Genomic DNA, 24,479 nt, shown 5'->3' with positions numbered 1-24,479 from the left:
AGGTTGAAAGATGAGCTGTACGGAATAGTATAGCAAAAATTTACGCAATTTTTCACAAGTTGAAGGCTAATTATGGCTATTGTTTAAAGTTTTGTTGGTTAACAGAAAAAGAAATACGTGAATTTACCTTAAACAAATTTTTTTACACGGAAAAAATTTTTTGATTGCTTAAGAGGATGTTAAACACGCATATTACATTAATTACGAATATTTTTTGTCATAATGAAGTATTAATTATGTATGATGGATATTACAAAATACAATTAGACTATCAATTATTTAGATAATAAAAATACCTAACTAATACGCATTCTACAACAACATACCTACAATACAATACACTTTATTGCACCAAAATAAAAAGAAATAATTAAAAAAGACTCTTACCTACCTACTAGTCTGCCGAAATTGCCGATGTACGTACACCTACTTGTCTCAGACAAATACCTATTCATCTTATTGCGGTAATAAATAATCTTAAACCTCTTCATTTTATCTTTTAATGTAATACAATACACATGTGGTCGTATATCCACTTGTTACTATTCACTAGAACTCGAGTTGGGTCGTTAACAGGAATATGATGATGGGCGCTCGCCACTTCAACGAAGTAGGCGTAACTTAGCGATGCTGTGTAAAGTGAAGCCTGAATTTCATGGCTACAGGGACTCAGGGTTGCCAAAAACTATTGATGGTTAAGCAATCATATATCAGGTAGGCATCAATTTACAAGAAGAAGCACACCAGACTGCTTTTTGGTAGGTACTGGAAATGAAACAATGACAAAAATCACTTACCTACAATATCGATAACTCGATTCTATTGTTTTAACTTGACTGACGATCGCCAGCACTACCGAGAACTACTATTCTGCAGGTTACAAGTTATCAGTTATAAAAACTAAACTTTCATTTAGCAGTAAAACTCGCATGTTTATGGTTGTTGGAAACCTCTTACAACTCGTAAATAATTATCTGTTTAAAATGTTTAAAATTCGCTCTATTTTGGGTCAAATGTTTTTACTATAAATAGGTAGGTAGGTACCTACGCCTTGTGGCTTGTGGTATCAGGATAGTGGTTATGAGAAAGAAGGCTTAAGAATAATAATGTCGGCTACTTGCTTAGCTAGACCAACAAGTGTACGATTTAGTAACTGACGCCTAAGCAGCGGGCGAAACGCCCAAATATAAACGTTTTTAAAATACACGTTATGGCGCTCGGCGCCATCATAGCTAGGTACCTACCTAGTATAAAATAACAGGTAAAAATTTAGAATAGCTTTATTTGGAATATTTTTGCCTTAAACATGTTGCATTAATTTCTGTGTGGGTGCGTTAGGAGTCTTTTTGGGTAAAATGATAACTGCCAACTTTATGTAATTAACTACCTTTTAGGTAGCTATTTCTAAATGGAGAAATTATGAAAATGGCCAGCTATACACAGTTAATTTTAATTAATTGAGGAAAGTAGGGAAAGTTATGATACAATAAAGGATGAGCAAGTTCTTTTAATGAATAAAAAAGTAGCTATTTATACTTGTTTAGCAAAATTTTTTTTTATTAATTAAATTAAAAGTGATGGAGAAGATTATGAATGTTTTTGTAGTAGGAAAGTACAATTGACTTTAATTTAAGCCTTGAAAATATTACAGCAACATCTTTATAATCTGTTTTCTCTTACTCTAAGGTCACTTGGAAAGTATTGCTGTTTACCAACAGGCAGCCATTTTGTTGTTTCTTTGCGTAACTAATAAATAAAAAGTAATAAAGAGCAAAATAAAATACATTTACCTATAAATCTTATATTGTGTTAGGTATATAGGTAACTCGGTTGCATTAATAGAGATAATTCAACTAACCAGGCAGCTAAATTAGTAGCTGGTATGTTAATAAGTTTGTTAAACAGAATTCACCCCAGCATACCTATGTACCTAACTGACATTCTCCCTTTTCAACCCCCCAATCCATTCATAACTCTCTATACACATGTGAACTCTGTCTGGCTCCCGGCGTTAATTAATTTGAAACTGTAACAAAAGACTGAGGGTAGATGCCCGATGCTGATAGCAGCTGAAAAATCACTGCATTCATATTAATGTGTAAAATTCTACTCTATGATGACCGGTTGCCATACAACCATAAAGTTGAAGTAATGTGTAAACGTAGTTAAATTCATATTCTATTCCATACAATAACACACAATATAATAGCTAAAGTGTTTAATGAATAAAAAGGACATGTGCAGTTTGAAATTATATAAAAATATTAACATGTGCAAGGTTGAAAGAGCTCTTCAAACAAATTGAATTAGGGGTGGGTGGGACTGCCGTTTTGAGTGGTAATGTTTTGTCAAGTGTTTGAAAATTACTTCAGTTACCTACCTAATTTGAATTGTAAATAGGTTCTGATATACCTACCTACCTGACCAACATTTCTTTCAGTGGGATATGGTATGAGCACATAATATAATTTCATCATCTCCCTAGGAGCATGGTAGTTGTTTTAATGAGCTTTACAGATAAACTATAGAATATTATACTTACTTATTGTTTTTTACCAGTAAATTAGCTACATAAATCAGGTTGTATCGTGATCTAAAGAATATTGAAAAGCACAATGAAATATTTCAAGTTGGGTAGGTACACGATGAGGAAAATGGGACAGTGAAAGCTAATCTATAAATGTATGTGTTCTAGATAACGTGGGTTTGTTATGATTTCGGCGAATGCAACGGTTATCGTGGGCAGTATCGATTCTGATCGTTTGACAACGAGCAAGCGGGACGCAATGTACGCCGCCGGTATAAACAAAAATAACTCCAACACAACACGTAAGCGTAAAACACCTACTCGATGAGATAAAATACACCTAAAACAAAATAGTAAAACGAAATCATATGCAAATACACTAAGATTTATTTATAAATTCAACTTACCAGCAATGACTGTATCGCTCAAATCAAATTTCACTGGTTTCGGAAACTCTTTCAACTTACGACCACTTAATTTTAGTTCACCACTCAAATAAGCATCTTCTAGAATTCTTTCCAAAGACTTTGTTAATTGACTATGAATATTATTGTGCCCATTCATATTTACACTCACGCACGGCCCTAACACGGCCATATTCTTTTTGAACTAAAACGAAACTGAAAAATAGTCTATCCTGACAGTAATACCAACATAACGCGAATACTTGATAACTTCATATCTGTTCTATAATTAGTTTTGAATTGTCTATGACAGTAAAAAATAATTTGGAAATATTCATTTGTGTAAAGAAAACAGAAAGTAGTGCAGGAATTTATAAAAGTAAGCGATGTTTACAACGCTAAGACTTAACTATTATTAATTTTGCCAAAAAATAATTTAGTCCGAGCTGGGCTGTGAATGGGTACTTTAGTTTTAGTTCCGAAAAAAAATACGTGTATACCAACATTAAAATTAGACTTACTTTGACGGGCGATGTGTGACATTAAAATAACCTCAAAGTTACTTGAAATTTAATATAGTTCTGTGATATTTTTTATTATTCTATGCAAAATGACTATTTCAAATTTATTCCGTTTCGCCAACGCTTTAAAGAATGTGAATAAGTCCAGTGTTTCACAAATTGAGGTAAGTATCTTAGTAACTTTTTATCGACGTGATTTATGGAAACCGCATACTTACCCGCCCGTCTTTACGTAATTTACTTCGTAATTTAATTATTACTGATAAAGTAGTTACTTATATACAACTTCTATAATAAATCTGTAACAGAATCAAACATGAAATAGTGCATTATTACATATTTAATTTGTCAGGACAATTTATAAAAAAATCCAGTAAGATTTATTTTAATTTAATTTATTCCTTCAGTTTTACTCATCACACGTCAAATTTGCCGAGCACAAGCCTCTAGAGAAGATCAGGAACATTGGAATTTCAGCCCATATAGATTCCGGCAAGACTACACTCACAGAACGAATATTGTTCTACACCGGCCGGATAGATGCTATGCACGAGGTATGTCTTTTTCTATATTCTTCTTACTTGGTCATTCTTCTTTAAAAAAACAATAATTATTTTATATTATTTTCTAATTATTGTTATTTAATTCTTTCTTCTAAAACAGCCTTGAGGATAGCAGTTACTGGACTGCACCTCTAAATAAATAAAAACAACCACAAACCATCTGATAAAGACAAAAAAATCTTTATCTATTTTTTAAGATTTTCAAGTCGTTGACAGATTGCAGTGCAGTGAAAAAAAAAATGTTTTAGTAATATAAATTTAAGTCTAGTAATATAGGCTATTTATAAGTTTATAAGTTATAAGTTAATATACATTTTCTAATCATTAACTATTTAAATTTTAGGTAAAAGGTAAAGACAATGTGGGTGCAACAATGGACTCCATGGAGCTTGAACGTCAAAGAGGCATTACAATCCAGTCTGCTGCTACTTACACAATCTGGAAGGAGCATAACATCAACATAATCGACACTCCTGGCCACGTCGACTTCACCGTTGAAGTTGAAAGAGCCCTTAGAGTTCTAGATGGCGCTGTGTTAGTGCTCTGTGCAGTCGGTGGAGTTCAGAGTCAAACATTGACAGTTAACAGGCAAATGAAACGGTACAGTGTACCTTGTTTGGCATTTATTAATAAACTAGATCGGCAAGGGGCTAATCCTGTAAGGTGAGTGATTTTATTTTTAGCGTAAAATTAAGAATTTAAAATGACAACTTGATTTCAAAATTAGAACTGAAAAAGACAATTATCAGAATCGGCTACGTGTGTCATAAGTTTATAACAACTTCCGCTTTATTTGAAAATTACTATTTATGTGTCAATGTACTATTATATAGTAGTATTATTTAGGCTCCCAAAACACTTTTATAATAACAACATAGCACGAGTCCTGTATTCCTGAAGAGGTAGGCAGAGATGTATAATACATACATCCCCACCCACTCCTCACTCCTGTTATAATTTTAATATTTCCTAAATTACAGAGTATTAAAACAAATGCGATCTAAAATGCACCACAATGCAGCATTTCTTCAGTTACCAATCGGTTTAGAAAAGGACTGCCAAGGGATTCTAGACCTTGTTGAAGAGAGAGCCATATACTTTGACGGTGATTATGGAGAGAAAGTAAGGTTGGATGAGGTCCCTAAAGACAGGAGAGCTGAGGTCCAAGAAAGGAGGCATGAGTTGATTGAGCATCTGTCCAACGTTGATGAGCCTTTAGGTGAGATACGTTTAATTTGATTTTGTTATTTTCTGTGGTGTGCAGTCATGAAAAGGAGTAGTTGATATAACAATATAATTTGATAATGTGACTCAGAAAAATGAATTTTGAAAAATATTAAATGAAGTAACTATTTACGATTAGTTACCGAATACCAATCGCATCTTCGGCGCATCTCTACTGTATTCATGGTAATTACATTATTCCATAACCATTTTTGTAGTAATTAATTGAATAATTTATTTGTACGGTCCGAAGTTCTCAGGGTTCTAAAGTGGGTACATGATATTACTCATGACTGAACATATGATGATATGAAACATTATCTTTATTATCTTACTGTGAGTTTCATTCATCAAGTATAATATTCTTGTCTACAAACCAGGTGAGCTATTCCTTGAAGAGAAAACCCCAACCGTAACAGACATCAAACAAGCTATACGAAGGACAACTCTGAAGCGTGCTTTCACACCGGTACTAGTAGGCACCGCTCTTAAAAACCGAGGAGTCCAACCACTATTAGACGCTGTATTACAATACCTCCCACACCCCGGAGAAGTGGAGAACACAGCTATAGTTAATGAGAAAAAAGGTACCGAGGGAGAGAATATAGTACTAAACCCGGCGAGAGATGGAAAGGATGCGTTCGTTGGGTTAGCATTCAAATTGGAAGTAAGCAAGTTTGGACAGCTGACATATCTGAGATGTTACCAGGGTATATTAAAACGAGGAGACAATATTTTCAATGCTAGGACTGGCAAAAAGGTAAGTCGTGTTCTACTTGGGTTGGGATTAAAATAAATAAAAATAGCCTTTATTCCTATATATTTATTTATACGTCGGGCTGTCCTAGGACATAGGCCTCCTTCTTATTGCGCCACACCTGTCTGTCGCCTGTTAACCTTCTCCAACCTTGTGGTAGATAGTCTTCCCACCTTTTGTTTGGTCTCCCTTTTCGCCTTGTGCCATCTCTGGGGTACCATTCTGTGATGGGTAGGGATTACAATATGATAATAAAAGTGTAGATTAATCGGTGTTCTGTGCTACCAATATTTAACAATTCAGTTTCAAGTCAAGAGTTGGTGGAAACTTTTGTCTTTCTTTTCTTATGTGTTTTATAAGGTCAATGACCTAAACGTCACCCACTCAGATGGTTAAAGTTTTGAGCTCTGGTGTGGTTTATAATTTACAACTGTAACTTAACTGTACTTGCTCAGAAATTAGATAAAATGTAATGTACATATCTTGTGTTAATTCTGTCTCTAATGCGCTTAGGTTTGACACACTTGTGTATGTTTTTTTTGGGAACCGTAATAATATTAAAACCCTTTTAATCTTCCAGGTAAAAGTATCCCGTCTCGTCCGCATGCACTCGAACAACATGGAAGAAGTGAACGAGGTGCTTGCAGGCGATATATTCGCACTGTTCGGCGTAGATTGCGCGTCTGGTGACACATTCGTCAACGACGGCAAGCTCAACTTGTCTATGGAATCCATACACGTGCCGGACCCCGTCGTTTCTATGTCGATAAAACCGAAGAATAATAAGGATCGAGATAATTTCTCCAAAGCTGTTGCTAGGTATGTGGTTTTACCTGCTGGACTGCATAGAATAGCATAGAATAAAGAATAAGTATAGAACGGTAACTCTTCGCGCCGCACTAATTCGTATCGGGCGTCGACCTCAAAAACCCCCCCCCCCCCACGCCTCACTTTAGTCTAAAGGGCCGTATGCGTATGTAAGAGGGAGAGCGCGCGGGCTGTCTCGCTCGCACTTACGCGTTAAGCGGCACATGGTAAGAATATTTGGTAGAAATATTTGTATGGAGTGTCCAGGGTGTGATATTGTGTCTGTCTGTCTGTCTTTTTTTTAATGTATCTTTATTTTACGTGACATATTGTAGATTTGCCGCAAATGGCATTAACTACAAGGCCTTTGACATGGCGTATTTAACGACTACTTACTTACATCATTAAGTAATAACCGGGACCAACGGCTTAACGTGCCTTCCGAAGCACGGATCATCTTACTTTCGGACAATCAGGTGATCAGCCTGTAATGTCAAACTATAAATGACATAGTATTTTTTTTTGTCAAGTCCCCACCAGTGTTTAGTGTTTTGGATTCGTACGCGGGACCTCCGGATCGTGCGCCCAACCACTGGACCACGGAGGTCTTTAAAGATAAGCGTTTCATCATCCCCCTAGCATTATTCCGTTTTTCACGGGGCCGCTTACCTAAAGATTTGACAGGTCTGGTTTTTAACAGAAGCGACTGCCTGTCTGACCTTCCAACCCGCTAAGGGGATACAGGTTAGGTCACATACCGACCCGCATACCGAAAATGCATTTCTGAGGAATGTGGGTCTCCTCACGAACGTTAAAGATAAGCGTTTAAATAAAATTTCTTATGTACCATGTCCCCAGGTTCACCAAAGAAGACCCGACATTCCAGTTCCGCTACGACAGCGATAGTAAAGAGACCATCGTGTCTGGCATGGGCGAGTTACACCTCGAGATCTACGCGCAGAGAATGGAGAGAGAGTACAACTGCCCCGTCGACCTTGGCAAGCCCAAGGTGGCCTTCAGGTTAGTGTTCAGTTTGACTACTGCTCGTACTATAATAGCTACACGTAAATACCAAGTGTAGTTGCCTGGAAGAAATTGCTCTAGAGCAATAAGGCCGTCGAAATTGTACTGTATTCATGTGTTATGTCGTTATGTCTATTAGTTGAAATTTAGTTCTGTGCAATAAAGTATATTTGATTTGATTGATGTCCTTAAAAGTTTTAGTACGATCTACTCTGAACCGGTGAATATGAATGAAACGATTGATGAATGCGGAGGAAGCAAGAGAGGTATGTAAGGAGCGAGGCAAATGAAATTCCCGTCTCTGCTTACTCCCGTGGTAAATAGTCGTAAGTTCATGTATGTATGATAAAAAAAAACGGTAGAATTGAGAACTTCCTCCTTTTTTGAAGTCGGTAAAAAAAGTAAAAACTTAAAATGTAACCTGTCCTACCGATTATCTACTGAACAATGACTTTCCAAGCTACGTTCCTCAAAAACAAGGTTTTACGCAAGGTGTTCGTTTTTATAGACCACATAATGGTGCTAATTCCTGTAAATACCATCTAATTTTATTTTAAGTTATATCTGTCATTTTCTTATCCGCCGAAAAGGAAAGGGACGGGTAATCGACAAGCAAAAATTAATGGAACACACGTCAATTTTAAGCACAAATCTAAACCAACCGTCTAAAAATTTTACATCCGTCAATAACCCGTCACAGTTAAGTAGACAGCACGTCAAACGGATTGCATACCAGCGAGGTACCTTTTGATTCGCCCGGGTTATTCATTCATTTACTCATTCTTCCTAAAATTAAGAGCTGTGAATCATCCGTCCCTTTCCTTTTCGACGGATATGAAAATGACGGATATAACTTAAAATAAAATTAGGCGGTGTCTGCAGGAATCGGGGCCAATATATAAATTAACTTTGTTTCCTTCCAGAGAAACGATGATGTCTCCGTGTTCGTTCGACTATCTCCACAAGAAGCAGTCTGGGGGCGCCGGGCAGTTCGCTCGAGTCTCCGGCGTTATGGAGCCACTGCCGCCGCAGCAGAATACTTGTACGTAGCCGTTTCCCTATGAGTATTTAAGGAAAGAATAAAGAGTACGACGCTTGACCGCGTTTATTGACGACGTTATACGTCTATATTTCTATAGAAATTCCTTACCAATGTAACGTTTTGATCTTTCGTAGAAAGTATTTAATTTCACTGGGTTGTCCTCTTGCCTTGTAGAGATGTTTATAATAAATATAGTCATTGATAAGCAAGGGTTGAACCACACCTAGCAGCACGCTATAGCAAACTTACGCGTGCGATCCCATACGTGCTGACGCATGCTATCGTCGATTCTGCCACGTCGCATCTGAGTAACGGAAAAGGACAGATGTGGTTTATGAACTCTGTTTTCTTTAAGCCGGTGACATACCTAACTCAACTTTACTTCGTTCCAGTGTTAGAATTCGTAGACGAGACAATGGGTACTAACGTCCCGAAGCAGTTCGTGCCGGGAGTAGAGCGCGGGTTCCTGGACACGTGTCAGAAGGGCTACCTCTCCGGGCACAAGATATCCGGGGTAAAGTTCAGGCTGCAGGACGGTGCCCATCATATCGTGGATTCCAGTGAATTGGCCTTCTTCTTGGCTGCTAAGGGCGCTGTTAAGGACGGTAAGTGGTCAAATCAGTTTTAATAGTTAAAAGTATTTCCGAAGCGGGAATGCTTGAAAATTCTGGCATAGGGGCATAGAATATGGAATAATACTGCGTATAGAACCGCAACTCTCCGCTCCCCAAACATAGCCAGCGGCTGAGCTAAGTTTACCTCGGTCTTACTTTAGTATTCAATCGTATGGGCGTCAAACGTCGCACACACAGATGCGCGTGTACGATAACGTCAGATGTAAAACGAGGTTTTTTGTATGAAGTATCCGGGGTGTGATATGGGTTACATAACCCAATTACCTACATCACAGCAGAGCAACGTGGTGGTGTATGCTCTAACACTCCTCCGGTTGATTGAGGGGAGGCCTGTGCCCAATAGTAGGACATTTAGCCTGTGTAACTCATGTTACGAGTAATAGGTACTTTGAGTTATTCTCACTGTAACCGAGCAGAGAGGTACAGGAGAAGGTGATATTCTGTCGTCCTCTCGCTCGATACGAGTAGATAATTATATTGAAGAAAAGAAAACTGAATTTCGCGCATTGCTCGCTTCGCTTCAACGGGCACGCACTAATTATTCTGGCACTGGTTCCGGAGTTTTAAACCACAAACTATTATAGCCATGTAGTACATTATATCCGGAAAATATTAATGTAGCCAACCCTATTTCAGTATTCGAAGACGGCGCATGGCAGATTCTGGAGCCGATCATGTTCGTAGAAGCGACGATGCCAGATGAGTTCCACGGGACTGTGATCGGACAGCTCAACAAGCGAGGAGGCATCATTACCGGGACAGAAGGCGCCGAGGGGTGGACCACTGTGTACGCTGAAGTACCACTGAACAATATGTTTGGATACGCTGGGGAACTCAGGTCAGATTCCTTTTTAGCTTTATCCCGCATTGGTGCCAATATAACCTAATTTTAGTTCGATAGCTCTTAAATTGGTGCCGTCCTTCACTTACATTAAGTACAAGAAAGAGATAGAGTTAGTTTTAGGCCTCTTAAATTAAGTTGGTGATTGCCTGAATCGGCGTATGTATATAGGCTGTTTATGTTGTGTTTATGACAGATGGATTGTGCTCTTTCGAATATGTTGGCCATTATTATGGCTGATCACCTGTTACCTTTAGCTTTATCATATACATATTGGACCTTCATAGTTATCAAAAGTGGATGCAAATAATCGTGTGGCCCGCCTGGAATGGCCAGAGGGGATTAAAGGATCAGATCACGTATTACGTGAGTGTACATAAAATTGTTTATAATACGAATCCTCTGTCTGCTTATAAATCTTGATACTTAAATTTTTGTGTAGGTACTAAAATTATGTTTCCTTCACAGGTCCGTGACACAAGGCAAAGGCGAATTCAGCATGGAATACAGCAGATACTCTCCGTGTCTACCAGATGTACAGGAGCAACTTATTAGGAAATACCAAGAGGAAATGGGCATCCTACCGGACCAAAAGAAGAAGAAAAACTGACCGCCTTATAGACAATTTTAGACTAATTTTATTTATACTGTAATTAATTTACAATAAGCATATTAATAAAAATATTGGTAAACAATTAATGGTGTTTACTTCTTGGAACCAGCAAGCACCATAGCAACACAACGAAGACTTGAACGATCGAATTATTTTGTGTATTCGTTAACAGCGCCATCTATATACCAAAGTCAATAATAATTATTCATTTTGTAATTTCTCAGTAATACAACAGATGGCGCTGAACAATAAAACGAGCCATCTATTGTGTAATAGGAGTACTAATTTACATACCGTATTAGTCGTGCTATTCTCCGCAAGATGGCGCAAAATAGGATTTTTTCCGGAAATGAAAAATATTGTATCGGACATTTATAAAAACCCATTTATTCAACACTCCACAAATATATCCAAAATTGTTACAAATCCTTATTACAAACGTTCCAGGTACATACAATAAGTAATTGCAATCGTTTATGTTAATATATAATAATTATATTAAAATAATTGCATGAACATTATAATTTATTCTAGGTACCTACGGCATGCTAATTTTATACCTTTAAAACATTCTACACGTTCGTACTTGCACCTTTCATTTAAAATAATAAAATATAAACGGACCTAAAAATAAATCTTAAAATAATAATTTACGTAATTAAGTATGTAAAGTATAAACTATAGTTATGAATTGATTTGAAGTCCACAAATAAATCAATTAGCTAAAAAATAAGGTGAATATAATAAATTCTACACAATTAATCATTTACCCAACCACCCTACCAGAAAAAAACTAGGGTAAATAATTATAATGATACTAAATTACTATAACGTGATTCCTAAAAATGGAACTACTAAGTATAATGGATAAAATATAATTTGATAATTATTTTCCAAAAAAACTTCGATCATCGGAATGTGATATCGATTCTTGGAGTCATCTAAATGTCATGGCATAAGTAACAAAAAGTCTACCACCTATTTGTTAGTCAAATATATTGGCCTTATTACAATAGGGCACTGCTAATAATTACCACAGATTAAATAATTACGTTTACATCTAGTATCTAGTGGTGTTATTCTATTGGCACTTCGTTTTACTCTCGCGTGTAAAGGTGTGTTCCCACGAAAGTGGAGCGAAGCGGAGTCTCTGCTTCGCTCTGCACCGCTCCGCTTCAGCAGTAAGCACCCTAAGACCTATTCTACTTATTTACTATTTTTTGCATCATTAAATGGTAACTAGTTGAAGTTATAAAGGACGTAAAATTATACAGAAAATGATTAATTTCTAGCGATAGAGTTTCCGTAGGTACATAATTAATTTACAATCACATTCGCAGCCGCTCACGACTCTGTCCCAAATGGGGTAGTCACCGGTACATCCACCGCAAGATGAACAGTAAGATGAACAGAAAAGTACCCATACTCTTTCTGTTAGATCAACGCAATGGGGAACGCGTTGCTCTATCGACTAACGTGATAGTTGGTGAGCCATATTTCCGTCTTTAATTTAACCCTCTGGCAAATAATCTGCTAAGCGTAGGTATTCTTTTCATTTGTATTTTTTAAAACTAAAACTTAAGTAATAAGTGTGAAGTAAGTAAGTATAAATAGGAATGAAGGTTCCATTCTAACGCAATAGGTAACCATAATTATCATTAAGTATTTTACGGTGAGTAAGTATACAATTCAAAATAAATAAATTAATGACCGAAAACATTAGTAAGGGACAGATAGAAAATGATTTGACACAGCACTCATAGTCATCAATTCATTATACTTACAAAGCTCTTATTAAACATACATTAGAGAGTACACACAAATTGTCTATGAAATGATTTATAGTCATAAAATAACTTAAGTTTTAGTACTTACTTAGACGTAATAATAGATAAATAATTTATACTATATTATTACAAATAAAATCGTTTATCTGTTTCAGATAAAATATTGTGAATTTTTGAAACAATCATTGAACGGCCCAGATTATTGGCAGTTGGGCGACATAGTTCTTGACGTGAAGAGTGAATGATTAGGTATATAATAAAAAATAAATGAATATGAAATAGTATGGACTCTCTTTATTTTTCTTATTCTTGATAAAACTTAGCCGGATTGGAAGTCTTCTCTGAAAGAGTGAGTTAAAAATATATCGAAAATGTTGTTATAGTCGTTCAGGAAATAACATCCTATGCAGAAAAGTCCTTTTAACCTATTTTAAAGATAATAGATCCCTTGAATTTTATTTGTAATAAGCAATTTCAAAAGTACATTCCTATGTTTTCTCTATATTCCGATACAAAATAATATTCTTGAATCATAGTTGCTAAATACGTTAAACACAGTGGCTAAACATTCAGGCCGACTATATTGGGTCCTTACTTCTAACAGTTCTAAAATATTTTGTGCATTATCCATTAAAAAAAGATTCCCTTACTAGACGAGATTTACACCGACTCTCTAGCTAAGTATAGGTAACAAAAATACATACTTACACAGACTGTACAAAAGCGGGAACAATGGTTATAGAAAGCTATCTAAAATACCCTACACACCCCTAAAAATAGGTACTTAGTTGGTAATTACCAAGTTTTAAGAATGTGGACCGGTGTACTGTAATATGAAGTACTTATGCCTAATGATGTCGATTCAGGTGGACAAAGCTTGACATTAGATTGTCAACACTAAAATAGTACCCACTATGTTTCACAAATTAAAATCGGCGAAAGAATGGCATAAATCTACCAAGTTTTACAAATATCAAAATAATATAAGATAGCATTGGCCCCGATTCCTGGAGACACCTCCTAATTTTACTTTAAGTTATACCTGTCATTTTCTTATCTACCGAAAAGGAAAGGGACGGATGATTGACAGCTCTTAATTTTAGGAAGAATGAGTAAATGAATGAATAACCCGTGCGAATCAAAAAGGTATCTCGCTGGTATGCAAGCGAGATACCTTTTTGATTCTTTGATTTTTTGAATTATGTTGACGAGTCCTGTCAACATAATTCTGTCGGGTTATTGGCCAGTGTAAAATTTTTAGACTGTTGTTTTTTAAAAAAAAGATATATCATTGTTTTAGATTTGTGCTTAAAATTGACGTGTGTTCCATAAATTTTATGCTTGTCGATTACCCGTTCCTTTCCTTTTCGGCGGATAAGAAAATGACAGATATAACTTAAGACAAAACTAGATGGTGTTTACAGGAATTAGCACCATTATCCGCATAAGTTCCAAATTCAGGGATGTGTAGAGTCGACATAAGATTACCACCAAATACTGGGAAATATCTTTAATTTTCAGACCAAACACATAGAAAAGTTAGATAACCTCGATGAAGATTTAAATAAACGATTGAAAAGGAGATTGAAAACGCAAGGTCTTGAAACAATTTATAATTTAATTTTCTCGCTTTTACCAGTCTTCTCCAATATAATTCCCAGTATCTGAGGCTAGGGCTAGATTAAGCTTAGACCGAGGTTTCAGCAGACGTACTATTTTTTCTAGAATCACTTTTTTTTAAACCTCCGCTCCAAGACTCCTTGCGCCGCACGATGTCGCTCTGGAAATCATTCAGAGGACAATGTACAGGAGGTTTTAGAGTGGGCGTCCTTGTAACATGTATAACTGTATCAGATTCTGGTAGAACAAAGTGGGTTTACTTTCATCAATAAGGATTACTATTATTTTAGAAAATAAACATTCTGTATAGAGGCACAGATTTTATTAAAAGTAACAAATGTCTGTAACAGTTTAATAAAAAAAAAAATATTTCTTTTTCGTTGGACATAGTTACGAATACGTAGGTTGGGCTTAACTACCGAAGGTGTTTTTTCCTTCTCCCGATTAGAAAGATGTGAGTGTGCTGTACTTATTCTGATATTGTATGTTCCTTTGGGCGCATTATGTCTATTTGAACACCGAATATATCCTTAAAATGTCACTTTGCAAAGTTACATAAAGCATTAACATAACGACGTCATGCATATAATTACAAAATATAATCATTGCTACATTAATAAATTCAACGAACATAGAAATATATAGAAGAAAGAGAATAATTACCCAGTCGAGACTAATAAAAGCTTTAACATTACATAGAAACATTTAGGAAATTAAGTATTTAAAAGGTAAGGCAGAAGAGATAGATAAGTCAAATGATAGAGGTGATACAGATAGAGTGCTGAAAAAATAGTAAATACAAATTGGATAATGGGCCAGTCATCACAGCAACAAAAGCATTCTATTATTTCGAACCTAAGATCAAAATTCGAATCAGGATTGGAAGCTAAAGCTTTTTAAGGTGTGCTCTAAAGACTGGTCAATAACATTGAAAAACAAATAACACAACATCGATAGACATACTACAAGAATCTAAAAACTACTTACATCATAAGTTTTACCGCTCTTCTTTTAATTTATACAATATTCAATATTCTACGCTTGTTCTACTTACAAAAAGTCTATTAAAAGTTAGCTACACACGAAATACACTTATAGGTACTAAATTCTACTTATTTTCAGAAAAAAAACTTGTCTAAAATTTCAACAAAACATTGGACACATTTATGCCTCAAATTCAGGACACTCTCAAACTTGACTTAAACCACAATTAAATTCGTTATAAGTTCTAACAACAATTTTATAAATCATGGTACTAAAAAAATCCATAAAACAATGAGAACAACATATTTCTGATTTTGACTCTGGGAAATTTACATTCACATAAAACTTTGGTGCAAACTTTCAAGATTGCCGTATCAAGGATCGAATTTATATCTTCCTGTTTATCTAATGAGCCAGAATAAGGATGTGTGTAGACCTATCTACTAAGTGCTAGGACTAAGAAGGGTTTGCCAGCATGCGGTGCCTCAGTCATGCCATGCGTGTCCTTGGCAATATCACATGGGGTCGACGGGCTCATGCCTCGAGATCAAAACTTGGTGTCACTAATGCACACCTTTATTGAAGGGTCATCCTCCTCTACTTCATCCATCGTCGACAGCCTGCGTTCTATCTCCGATTGTGCGGTTTTCGATAGCTTCTTATGTTTGTTTCTAGAAAATTTACAATCTTATTCTAAACTTATTACTTTACGAAATACAGAAGACGGAAATAAAGTCGCTTAATAGATTATTTAAAGGATTTCTGTGCAAAAAATATAAATGTAAGTGCTCAGTGAGGCTCATTAAAATGATATTCATTTACTCACGTCTTCTTTCCAGTTTTAGTTTTCGAATCTTTATCATTTTTCTTTACTTTATTGCTGTTGTTGACCTGCTTCCAAATCCCAGTCTTATTTACCTCCTCTGATATGTTTATTGACGTCAACGGTATATTCATGATATTTCCATTGATTAGCGGAATTTGAAGATTTTCCTCGTATGGCGGAGGATTCCCTTTATTGGTGTCCTACAAAGAAAATACCTAAAATCTCAAAAGTCAAGTATGCATACATCTTAAATTACATATTGTGCATTGAAATTTGCTAATGTAGTCTACTTACTTTTATGATGATGCTGTTTTGTATCAGCATTACTATGGTGACAAAGAAAAGGTGAGGAAACCAAATGCGATGGCAAAATAAAATACAGGTGTGTAAACTTAACACTGAATTTATTTCGTAGATCAGCAACTGCGTGGAAAACAAAAATAAAGACTACTCGCAAATAGCGGATGGCGGGAGGAAGAAATGATTGGAGTATGAGTTCAGTTCCGACGGCAGAGACGTGATATCTTGGCATGCCATCCCACCTCAGCGCTGCCGAGCTCGCGCAACTCGTCCTGGTTCCTTTTCGTCATCTCCGGCATGACGTCATCCAATATCTTGAGTTCCCGTCGGGTGAAGAACAGATCCAGAGACTTTCTGATGCCGATCATCACTACCAACATCAGCGGGAATAGTATAGATGTCATCGAAAACGACTTGATCACCCAGAGGCAGACCAGGCAAGTCAACTGTATGGCAGTGAAAACATGAACGCGTCGTATTGGTACCTAAAAATTACCAAATGTAAATCAATGCTACAGTTATCAGTAGATGTGTATGCTTCCTCATTTATTATTTAACTTCCCTTACCTGTCTCAAGAACATATGATCCGGTTGATATTTTTGTGGCATAAACATGATCAAAATGCGGTCGAAGAACTGTAATCCCTTTAGTGAGGCTACTCCCATGTAAAGAAAAACGCCGAACAGGACAGGCATTGGGATGTGTCTCAACACAGGTGTCAATAAGACTGAACAACCTATGGTTAAAAATATCAAAATATGGGTCACTCTTTGCTCTCGAACTCCAAGAAACCGGGGTTTCTCTCCGGGAGCAGCGCATTCCGATTCAACTTTTAGGGAATTCACGTGATTGATGCTCAATACTGTAGCTGCTACAAACCACGGTAACCCCATAATCGAACATACTTGTATTAGTATAGCCAGAATGAATAAGTCAAGATGATATCCGCATCCTTTTTTCAACTTATTCTCTTTGCGATTGACGATAACAGCCGTAATTTGCTGATCCATGAATATCAATATAGTACCTAGTAATGCTGGTAATATTGCAACAATCGCAGACCACATTGGGTTTCCATTAAAAGGAGTTATGACCCAGTTTCTTGATGGCAAAGTCGGTTTGAATTCCGATGGCACTTCCAATTTTGGTGTCTTTACTCCTACTTTGTAATCTAGGAATGACATCGATAATATTGCGATGATGACAGAGAAGTCGCTGATGATCTGTCGAACCTGAAATTTAAGGATTTTTGGCATAAACATCATACACATTTTTATTTTTTTATCACGGATAAAAAGAAATGAAAGGAAATATTACCTTCGAAGGAAAGAAAAGAGAGTTCTTGAAATCTTTTAGAATGACCGATATTATGAATGTGCCCAAAAAGAGGATTATGGACATCAAGAAAACATCTGGCACATAAACTTTGGTGTCGCACCCCCCACCGGCTAAAGTTCCGTTGTAAAGCTGAAATAATAACATCGATTGTGTATGATTGACGTACTGCAATGTCGTCGATGATCACGCACTTAGAGTATCAGGGGCCTTAGCCAAGTCGCAGACGATTATGACAATATATTATTTTATGGGGTTGACATAAGGTCATTGTCACTGTAGATTGTCATAATCGTTTGTAATTTAGCTAACCTCCCAGGTGAATAGAGGTGGTAAACATAAAACGCGGTCAACCGCTTATCTTCCCAGACTTATCGTAAAACCGACAGAGAAACGGAACTGTATCCTCTCTAACATGATAGACTATTATGGCGATGGGCCGATGAGAACTTCGTGTTCAAAGTGTCTACAAATTGTCTTCTGATTACTTGTTTGGTGTGAGCTTATGTACCAATATAGGTACACAATTACAAATAAATACGAATACATGAGGTTATGAAGTACAGTACCTGGCATGAGGCCTTGTCAATAGCCGTCCAATTAAAGTGCTCGGGCACTCTAGAGTAATTACTTGGTAAACAGTAACACTCGTAATTGAGTGGATACTTCTTGCCAATAGAAATGACGTTTTCTACAGCCTAAAAGAAAACAATATTAGCTCGAGCTAAAATTATAAATGTAAAAAAGAATTTACCAATAAATGACAAAGATTACCTTGTAAATAAATATGAACGCTATCAATGTCGCAAAATTTTCTTCAGTGAATCTTGTGATGTAGCAAACGAATGCGCTCGCGTCTATTGCGACTAATGTGATCAGAATCACTGCAGTCCAAGTACCTATACAAAACCTAAAGGACATGTAGTCCCAGCCAATCTGCTTGCAAAATTCGAATACTATGGTCTCAAATACTAACACTGGACCTGTTGAACCTAATATCGTTAGTGGCTGCCCTGAAAAGAATCCATATCCCATACCACAAACAAATCCTGATATGAGTGATTCCATTGCTGCCATATTTTTCCCCGTGGCCTCTCCCAGTAATCCTCCAAACGTAATTATAGGTGATAGACATGCAAAGTATAGAAAAATCCATGATGCCACGCATTGTAATGCTAGTGCGTCTTTGAAATCTGACCAATACCATGGAGCTTTTCGCTTAAGATCATTCATTAAACCCCCGAAAAGTACGCCCGTCCTGGCCAGTCCTGATTCTTCCCTTTGTTTCTGATCTTCCTCCTCTTCATCTGGCTCTTCTTTTGGATGGATATCATTAGGACGTTTGCGAGGATCTTGCGAAGGAATGGCAGCAGGAGGCTCAATACGAATAGCCGGGTCCCATTCCCCTGGAGGTAACACTGTCACAGCGTCCAAAAACTCATCAATACCTGCTAGTAAGTGATCTCTTTTCTTAGCCCGATAAGCTACCTCATGAAATATTTCATCCGACATTAATGTGGCCATTGCCCGACCGATTTCGTGAAAGCTTGAGTTGCTGTTTGGCGGGCCAAGTAGTACGAACATAAATCGAGTCGGTACAGGGACCTCAGTTAAATCACCCATTATCGTAGCCGTTTTTAGCCTTACGAAAGCTGATAGCGTCTTTTCAAGAAAATCTACTTCTCCAACCAATATATTAGACGCTTCTGCGCCATGTGGAATCTTCCTCATAAAGTTTGTATTACTCTTATGATTTATGTCCCCATTCATTGGCAAATCCCCTGTACTATGATTTCTATGCATCGAGATACTGCTCGGACTTTTTACCATGCCTTCATCTGGTGCACCACCTGGAAATGTTTATTTTGAGTAGATTCATACAGTGAAAATATGTACGGTACAATTTAAAAGCATACAACATTAAAAATACAAATATAGTGCAGAAACGTTATAAAATAATTTAATATAGTTTGTGAACTATATGGTACGTGTATTTCTACCTTATTTAAACGTGATAAGGTGACTTTTTGAGTGCTAAAGTATTTTTTAATTTTAATGGTGTCTTCGCAAACGGGAAATAAAAACTAGAACATTGAAAAAGCATGAGCGAAAGCTAATATATAGCAGAATCACTAATAACGTAGCGCTGTTACAGGCATTAACATGGAACAGATATAATTTTCAAAACCTAATGACATCAAAGACGAGAGAGAATTAAAAAGAAAGATTAAAGAAGAAATAACGTTGATTATTGAAGGAGCGGTTACCCGCGGTGGGGATGCCTAGGAAACGACTGAATTCTCCTTTGTGGGAGTTTCCACTGGTTCCGCCTTCTTCCACTGTAATTACAACGTGAATATTGATCATCTTAGCGACAATCTTACATCTAGCGTTACATCAATATATAAAGTTTAGGAGCCATCTGGTGCATTTAGTGAGGGTCACAGGGCGTGAGTTTAGTGAGCGTGTGTAACACAAGTGAAAGGCTCACGCTTTGACCTGGCACGGCTAGGTAAGAGCCTCTGGCATCGGCAGCCTGCAGGAGGGCGGTTTGAGGAGACGAAGTGGACCCCCGACAACTCCTTGAGCTAGAGCGTTGAGAGCCCTCCTGGAAATCTGACGGAACACCGTCACATGTCTTTAGTACTCTGATGCTGAACTTAGGACCTTTATAGTTGAGTTTTCATGTAGACTTTGTCGAAAGTGTGTACTGTATCGCTTTATTATATAAAATTAGTATTTTTATTTTGGTTGAATATATAACTTGCTGTAAAGGTGGTAAAATAAATATTAGGTTAAAAAATAATGTGTCAGACTCACTTTTGCAAGACGAATGGTTCCTCCCAATATCAGCTAATGACCTTATGAGTGGTAACCTTGACATATTGTTGTGATGTCGCCTCTCATGTTGATGTCTATGTTTTCTCAAAAGTGCATCCTTAACCTTTTCCCTGCTATCGTACCCAAGGCAACCATCAGCTACCATATTATCTAGTACATTGTCAGCAACTTGTTCAAGGCAATTCGCGTCCATGTCAAGAATGACCGATCCATTTAGGATAAGGCTTCGAAGCTCGAATAGAGAATGTAAGGACAGTGTTGCAACATGTGGCTTCGACCACCTGTTGCCGCCTTCTTCGACGTCTTCCTCGAATTTGATCCATCGAGCTGTTTCTTTCCATTCTAGCTCGTCGCCCTCTTTGACCAACTCCTCCATTTCGGAGAAAAGTGGGTGAGATTCAAGAGTAGCATCGTCCAAATCCTCGCCAAGAATAAACTGTACTCTTTGCGCTGGTGGTGTTACTGGAAAATATAAAATATTATTAGACAAATACTCACTAAACGATGTTTACGCGTGAAAAGGTAACATTAACAAAATACTAGGTACTATGAACAACATGGTCAGTACAACCTACAGAATAAAAATACGTAATAAGAAACTATTGTGATGAAGCAATAGTAACGTATGGACATGCGAATGATGGTAATACCTACACATAACATAAGAAGAGACAATAATCGAAAGAAGTTGAATCTTATAAACACGGATAAATTGATGAGTCGTTTCATGCTAGGTGATGATAAAGCCGCGTATAAAAGGAAGTTGAGAGAAGATAAAATTTACGTCTATTTGGATGTCTTACATGTCTCTCCATCGTCTGTTACACTCAGTCTTCTAACTCGAGCCATTATTGCTGGGCCTATGAATTGGAATGATCACGCTTGATATTTTACGGGTACAGACCTTAATAACGAAACAACACGTGTCTTTCCTAAGAGGGGTTTCACTGATAATTGAAGGTATTAATAAACAAGTAAGGAAACGTGTATCGATTTCATGTTCACGGGTTCCTAATACCTACATGTGTCCTGATCAATTATGTATGAAGTTGTCTATCAGATACAGATACGTTTATTTACTAAAACATGGTCATCATATAATACAGGATGTGGAGAAATATTATTAAGTTCAGCATGCTCTGCCTTGTAGGCGTGCAAGAAATTACAATATCGCCTTGAATGGTGTAGATAGGCCGTAATATTCACAGTAAAGATATTTAGCAAGGGAATGTTAGCATCGGGAAACTGATTGCGATGTCTGATGGCCAAGCTAATCACAGCTACGTGTGTGCATATACAATTATCAGGGACTTCATATTTGATAAATATATCATATAGGTATTTATTTCCTTTGGTTTATTTACATATTACGAAGTAATTACAATTAAGTAACTAAGGAAAATTATGATGGACTCGGTGGTCTAGTAGTTGAGCGGGTGGGCTCATGATCCGGAGGTCCCGGGTTCGAATTCCGGTTGGTGTCCTCCGAAGAACAAATCATCTTAGCCTGCAGTGCTCTTACAAAACCACATAGTGATTTTTGTGATATGTCCCGGGATTCGAACGGCCTCTGTGGTTTAGAGATTGAGTATTGGGCTCATGATGACAGGTTCGGTATAAATGTAGGTTTAGTATGACCGGCCTGACGTTAGTGACTCGTCACAATTTTATTCATATTTTTAACCGAGTCAGAAGGTTTTTTCTTTTTTTTATTTTCCACATTTTAGAACTTTTAGATACTCTCACAATAATATTAACTCCTAATTTTACTCATTATCCGTGTATTAAATTAATTTACTTCGGAATTTAACCTCATACGCCACACCATAGCACAATGGATTCAGGTAACTGTACCCAATAAGTATATTCTGAAGTACACACTATCCTTTTCCATTTGACCCTATTATCCCCTGATGGAGAGTTACATGGGCTATACTTTTGTGTCCTTTCTTATAGAGACAAGAGGCCAATGTTCATGGTCAACAGTATCCGTGACTTTTATTAAATTCAATGAGGGACATTTTGGGCCACATTACCTAATAAACATAGAGATGGCGCTGTCCAACGTCTTTTTAGTTTAACCCTCCAATTTCACGGACTTTAACCAAATTGCTTGTTATTACACCCAGGCCCGACATATCTTTCAACGAATACTAAGGGGGATGATTCAGACCATGATTCTGAGTTAATATTAATTGGAACTTTCCGTCGCAATTTTTTTTTTAATTACTTATTTTCAATTCTATACTTTTGCGATAGAAAATTCCACTTGATATTAACTCAGAATAATGAGCTCAGTATTCGTTACGATGTCACTAACACCCCGAACAGTCATGAGCAATATAATGTACCCACTTTAGGACTCTGTCGCACTAACATATTTGACATTTAGTGAGACTTACAGTTCAATTTGTCAAAAAAGTTAATGTGACATGGTACTAAAGTGTATACATATTAATGCTCGTGACCGTACAAGTAGAAACAGGTAGCCATACAAGTAGGTATGAGTGTTAGTGACACCGTAACGAATACTGAGGGGGATAGTTCAGACCATGATTCTGAGTTGATATTAAGTGCAATTTTCAGTCGGAAAATTTACGTTTTTTTTTGTGTTTTTTTAATTATTTTTCGTTCTATACTTTTGAAACGGAAAATTCCACTGGATATCAACTCAGAATCATGACCTGAATCTACCCTCAAAGTTCTCGTTACGATGTCTCTAACACTCTGCATAATAGTATTCGTATGTCATTTGTTAAATAAGTAATAATACAAATTGTACTTATATTTTGTGCTTCAAAAGCTTAACGAGTTGCTTGTGTGTAGATGCTAATTTTATCTCTGAGTTCGTGCGTCATAAAGACTACAATGTAAAGATCAAAAGAAACTTTGTTAGAATAATTTTCTTTATGTTTGTGTTCAAGCGTCCCCGCGTGATATCTTTGGTTACGTAACATTAATTCAAATAGAAACTTAGGAATTGTGAATTGACCGTAATTTCTTATAGATAGTACGTAGAAGTTGATAAAGCCCTTACCTTCTTTACCAACAGTCCTGTATTTTTTTTTTGACGTGACTTATTGTAGATTTGCCGCAGATGGCATTAACTACTTGGCCGGACAAATGGGGAGCGCTGAAGGCTCTCACCCGGTACAACGTTTAAGACAACAGGCCTGATCAGGGTGCCCAGTTGGGCGCGAACCTCGGCTCAGGGCGTCGTCTGAGAGGAAAAATATTTGAAAGTATTAATCGACCCTAGTGGGTCGATAGCGATAAGCGCTGAATGAGGGAAATCGTCGACCACGCCGGCGGGGTCGGTATCGGGGTCCTTAGTCCTGTATTTATCAGTGGGACGCATATACAGGCTGTGTTCATTTAATTATAAACGTTTCCATCTATCTCACAGTAGTGTTAGAAACACCTAAAGCTCACTTTTTATTGCTTTCTTTGATAAATGTTTCTTTTTTACCACTGGTTGCCTGGAAGAAATTTCTGCTTAGCAATAAGGCTGAGATTGTACTTTATCTTTCGTATATGTTTTGTGTAAAACTTGTTTTGTATGTTGTGTGCAAATAAGTATATTTGAAAGAAAGAAAGAAAGAAACATTTATTACTTCCGGACACCACAGACACAGACAGACAGGTACATTACATTTAACACAGGACAGAAACCACACGGAAACCAATTATTATTATTATTTATTTTTTATTAAATAAAACTAAGTATTCTAAACGCACTGACGGACCGATCATCTGCGGTGGAGTCCAGAATAAAAGGACCTCGCTCAGTATGAGTCGTATTTGTATTGTATTGTATAATGTATTTGA

At 36.9% G+C, this 24,479-nt stretch overlaps 3 protein-coding genes across 10 annotated transcripts in view; 1 reads left to right on the top strand and 2 right to left on the bottom strand.

The window, feature by feature from the left end:
• The window catches only part of LOC126370107 (leucine-rich repeat and calponin homology domain-containing protein), a 57,014-nt gene extending 53,889 nt beyond the window's left edge, over nt 1-3,125 (bottom strand). For all 5 annotated transcript variants that reach the window (XM_050014869.1, XM_050014877.1, XM_050014843.1 and 2 more), the window contains exon 1: nt 2,935-3,125. In XM_050014869.1, coding sequence (XP_049870826.1) covers nt 2,935-3,124 — 190 coding nt within the window. In that variant the 5' untranslated portion in view covers nt 3,125. The remainder of the gene's footprint in view (nt 1-2,934) is intronic.
• A 328-nt stretch (nt 3,126-3,453) lies between these two features.
• Nucleotides 3,454-11,043, top strand: LOC126370200 (elongation factor G, mitochondrial). Its single transcript, XM_050014974.1, has 11 exons — nt 3,454-3,616; nt 3,860-4,006; nt 4,359-4,678; nt 4,996-5,234; nt 5,620-5,999; nt 6,577-6,815; nt 7,662-7,823; nt 8,750-8,868; nt 9,261-9,473; nt 10,140-10,341; nt 10,813-11,043. Exons 1-11 carry the CDS (start codon nt 3,542-3,544, stop codon nt 10,952-10,954), a joined length of 2,238 nt encoding a protein of 745 aa, XP_049870931.1. The 5' UTR covers nt 3,454-3,541; the 3' UTR covers nt 10,955-11,043.
• A 2,998-nt stretch (nt 11,044-14,041) lies between these two features.
• The window catches only part of LOC126370007 (sodium bicarbonate cotransporter 3), a 109,602-nt gene continuing 99,164 nt past the window's right edge, over nt 14,042-24,479 (bottom strand). For 2 of the 4 annotated variants that reach the window (XM_050014637.1, XM_050014631.1), the window contains 9 exons: nt 20,631-21,113; nt 18,585-19,660; nt 18,380-18,508; nt 17,793-17,942; nt 17,042-17,707; nt 16,717-16,959; nt 16,175-16,374; nt 15,923-16,019; nt 14,042-14,524 (listed from right to left, as the gene is read on the bottom strand). In XM_050014637.1, the coding sequence (XP_049870594.1) occupies nt 14,432-14,524; nt 15,923-16,019; nt 16,175-16,374; nt 16,717-16,959; nt 17,042-17,707; nt 17,793-17,942; nt 18,380-18,508; nt 18,585-19,660; nt 20,631-21,113 (3,137 nt within the window). In that variant the 3' untranslated portion in view covers nt 14,042-14,431. Of the gene's footprint in view, nt 14,525-15,922; nt 16,020-16,174; nt 16,375-16,716; nt 16,960-17,041; nt 17,708-17,792; nt 17,943-18,379; nt 18,509-18,584; nt 19,661-20,077; nt 20,150-20,309; nt 20,427-20,630; nt 21,114-21,454; nt 21,512-24,479 lie in introns of those variants that run through there. The other 2 variants (XM_050014651.1, XM_050014642.1) reach the window with 2 other exon arrangements.

The sequence above is a fragment of the Pectinophora gossypiella genome, chromosome 1 (assembly GCF_024362695.1).
Source record: "Pectinophora gossypiella chromosome 1, ilPecGoss1.1, whole genome shotgun sequence".
Taxonomy (NCBI): domain Eukaryota; kingdom Metazoa; phylum Arthropoda; class Insecta; order Lepidoptera; family Gelechiidae; genus Pectinophora; species Pectinophora gossypiella.
This window is presented reverse-complemented; position numbering and strand designations above follow the sequence as displayed.

What these genes read in the sequence shown, in the direction of transcription:
- LOC126370200 (XM_050014974.1), top strand. Translation starts at nt 3,542, where the DNA reads ATGACTATTTCAAATTTATTCCGTTTCGCCAACGCTTTAAAGAATGTG. An exon ending in GGATAGATGCTATGCACGAG is followed by an intron (nt 4,007 to 4,358) that starts GTATGTCTTTTT and finishes TTTAAATTTTAG; the next exon opens with GTAAAAGGTAAAGACAATGT. An exon ending in CAACGTTGATGAGCCTTTAG is followed by an intron (nt 5,235 to 5,619) that starts GTGAGATACGTT and finishes TCTACAAACCAG; the next exon opens with GTGAGCTATTCCTTGAAGAG.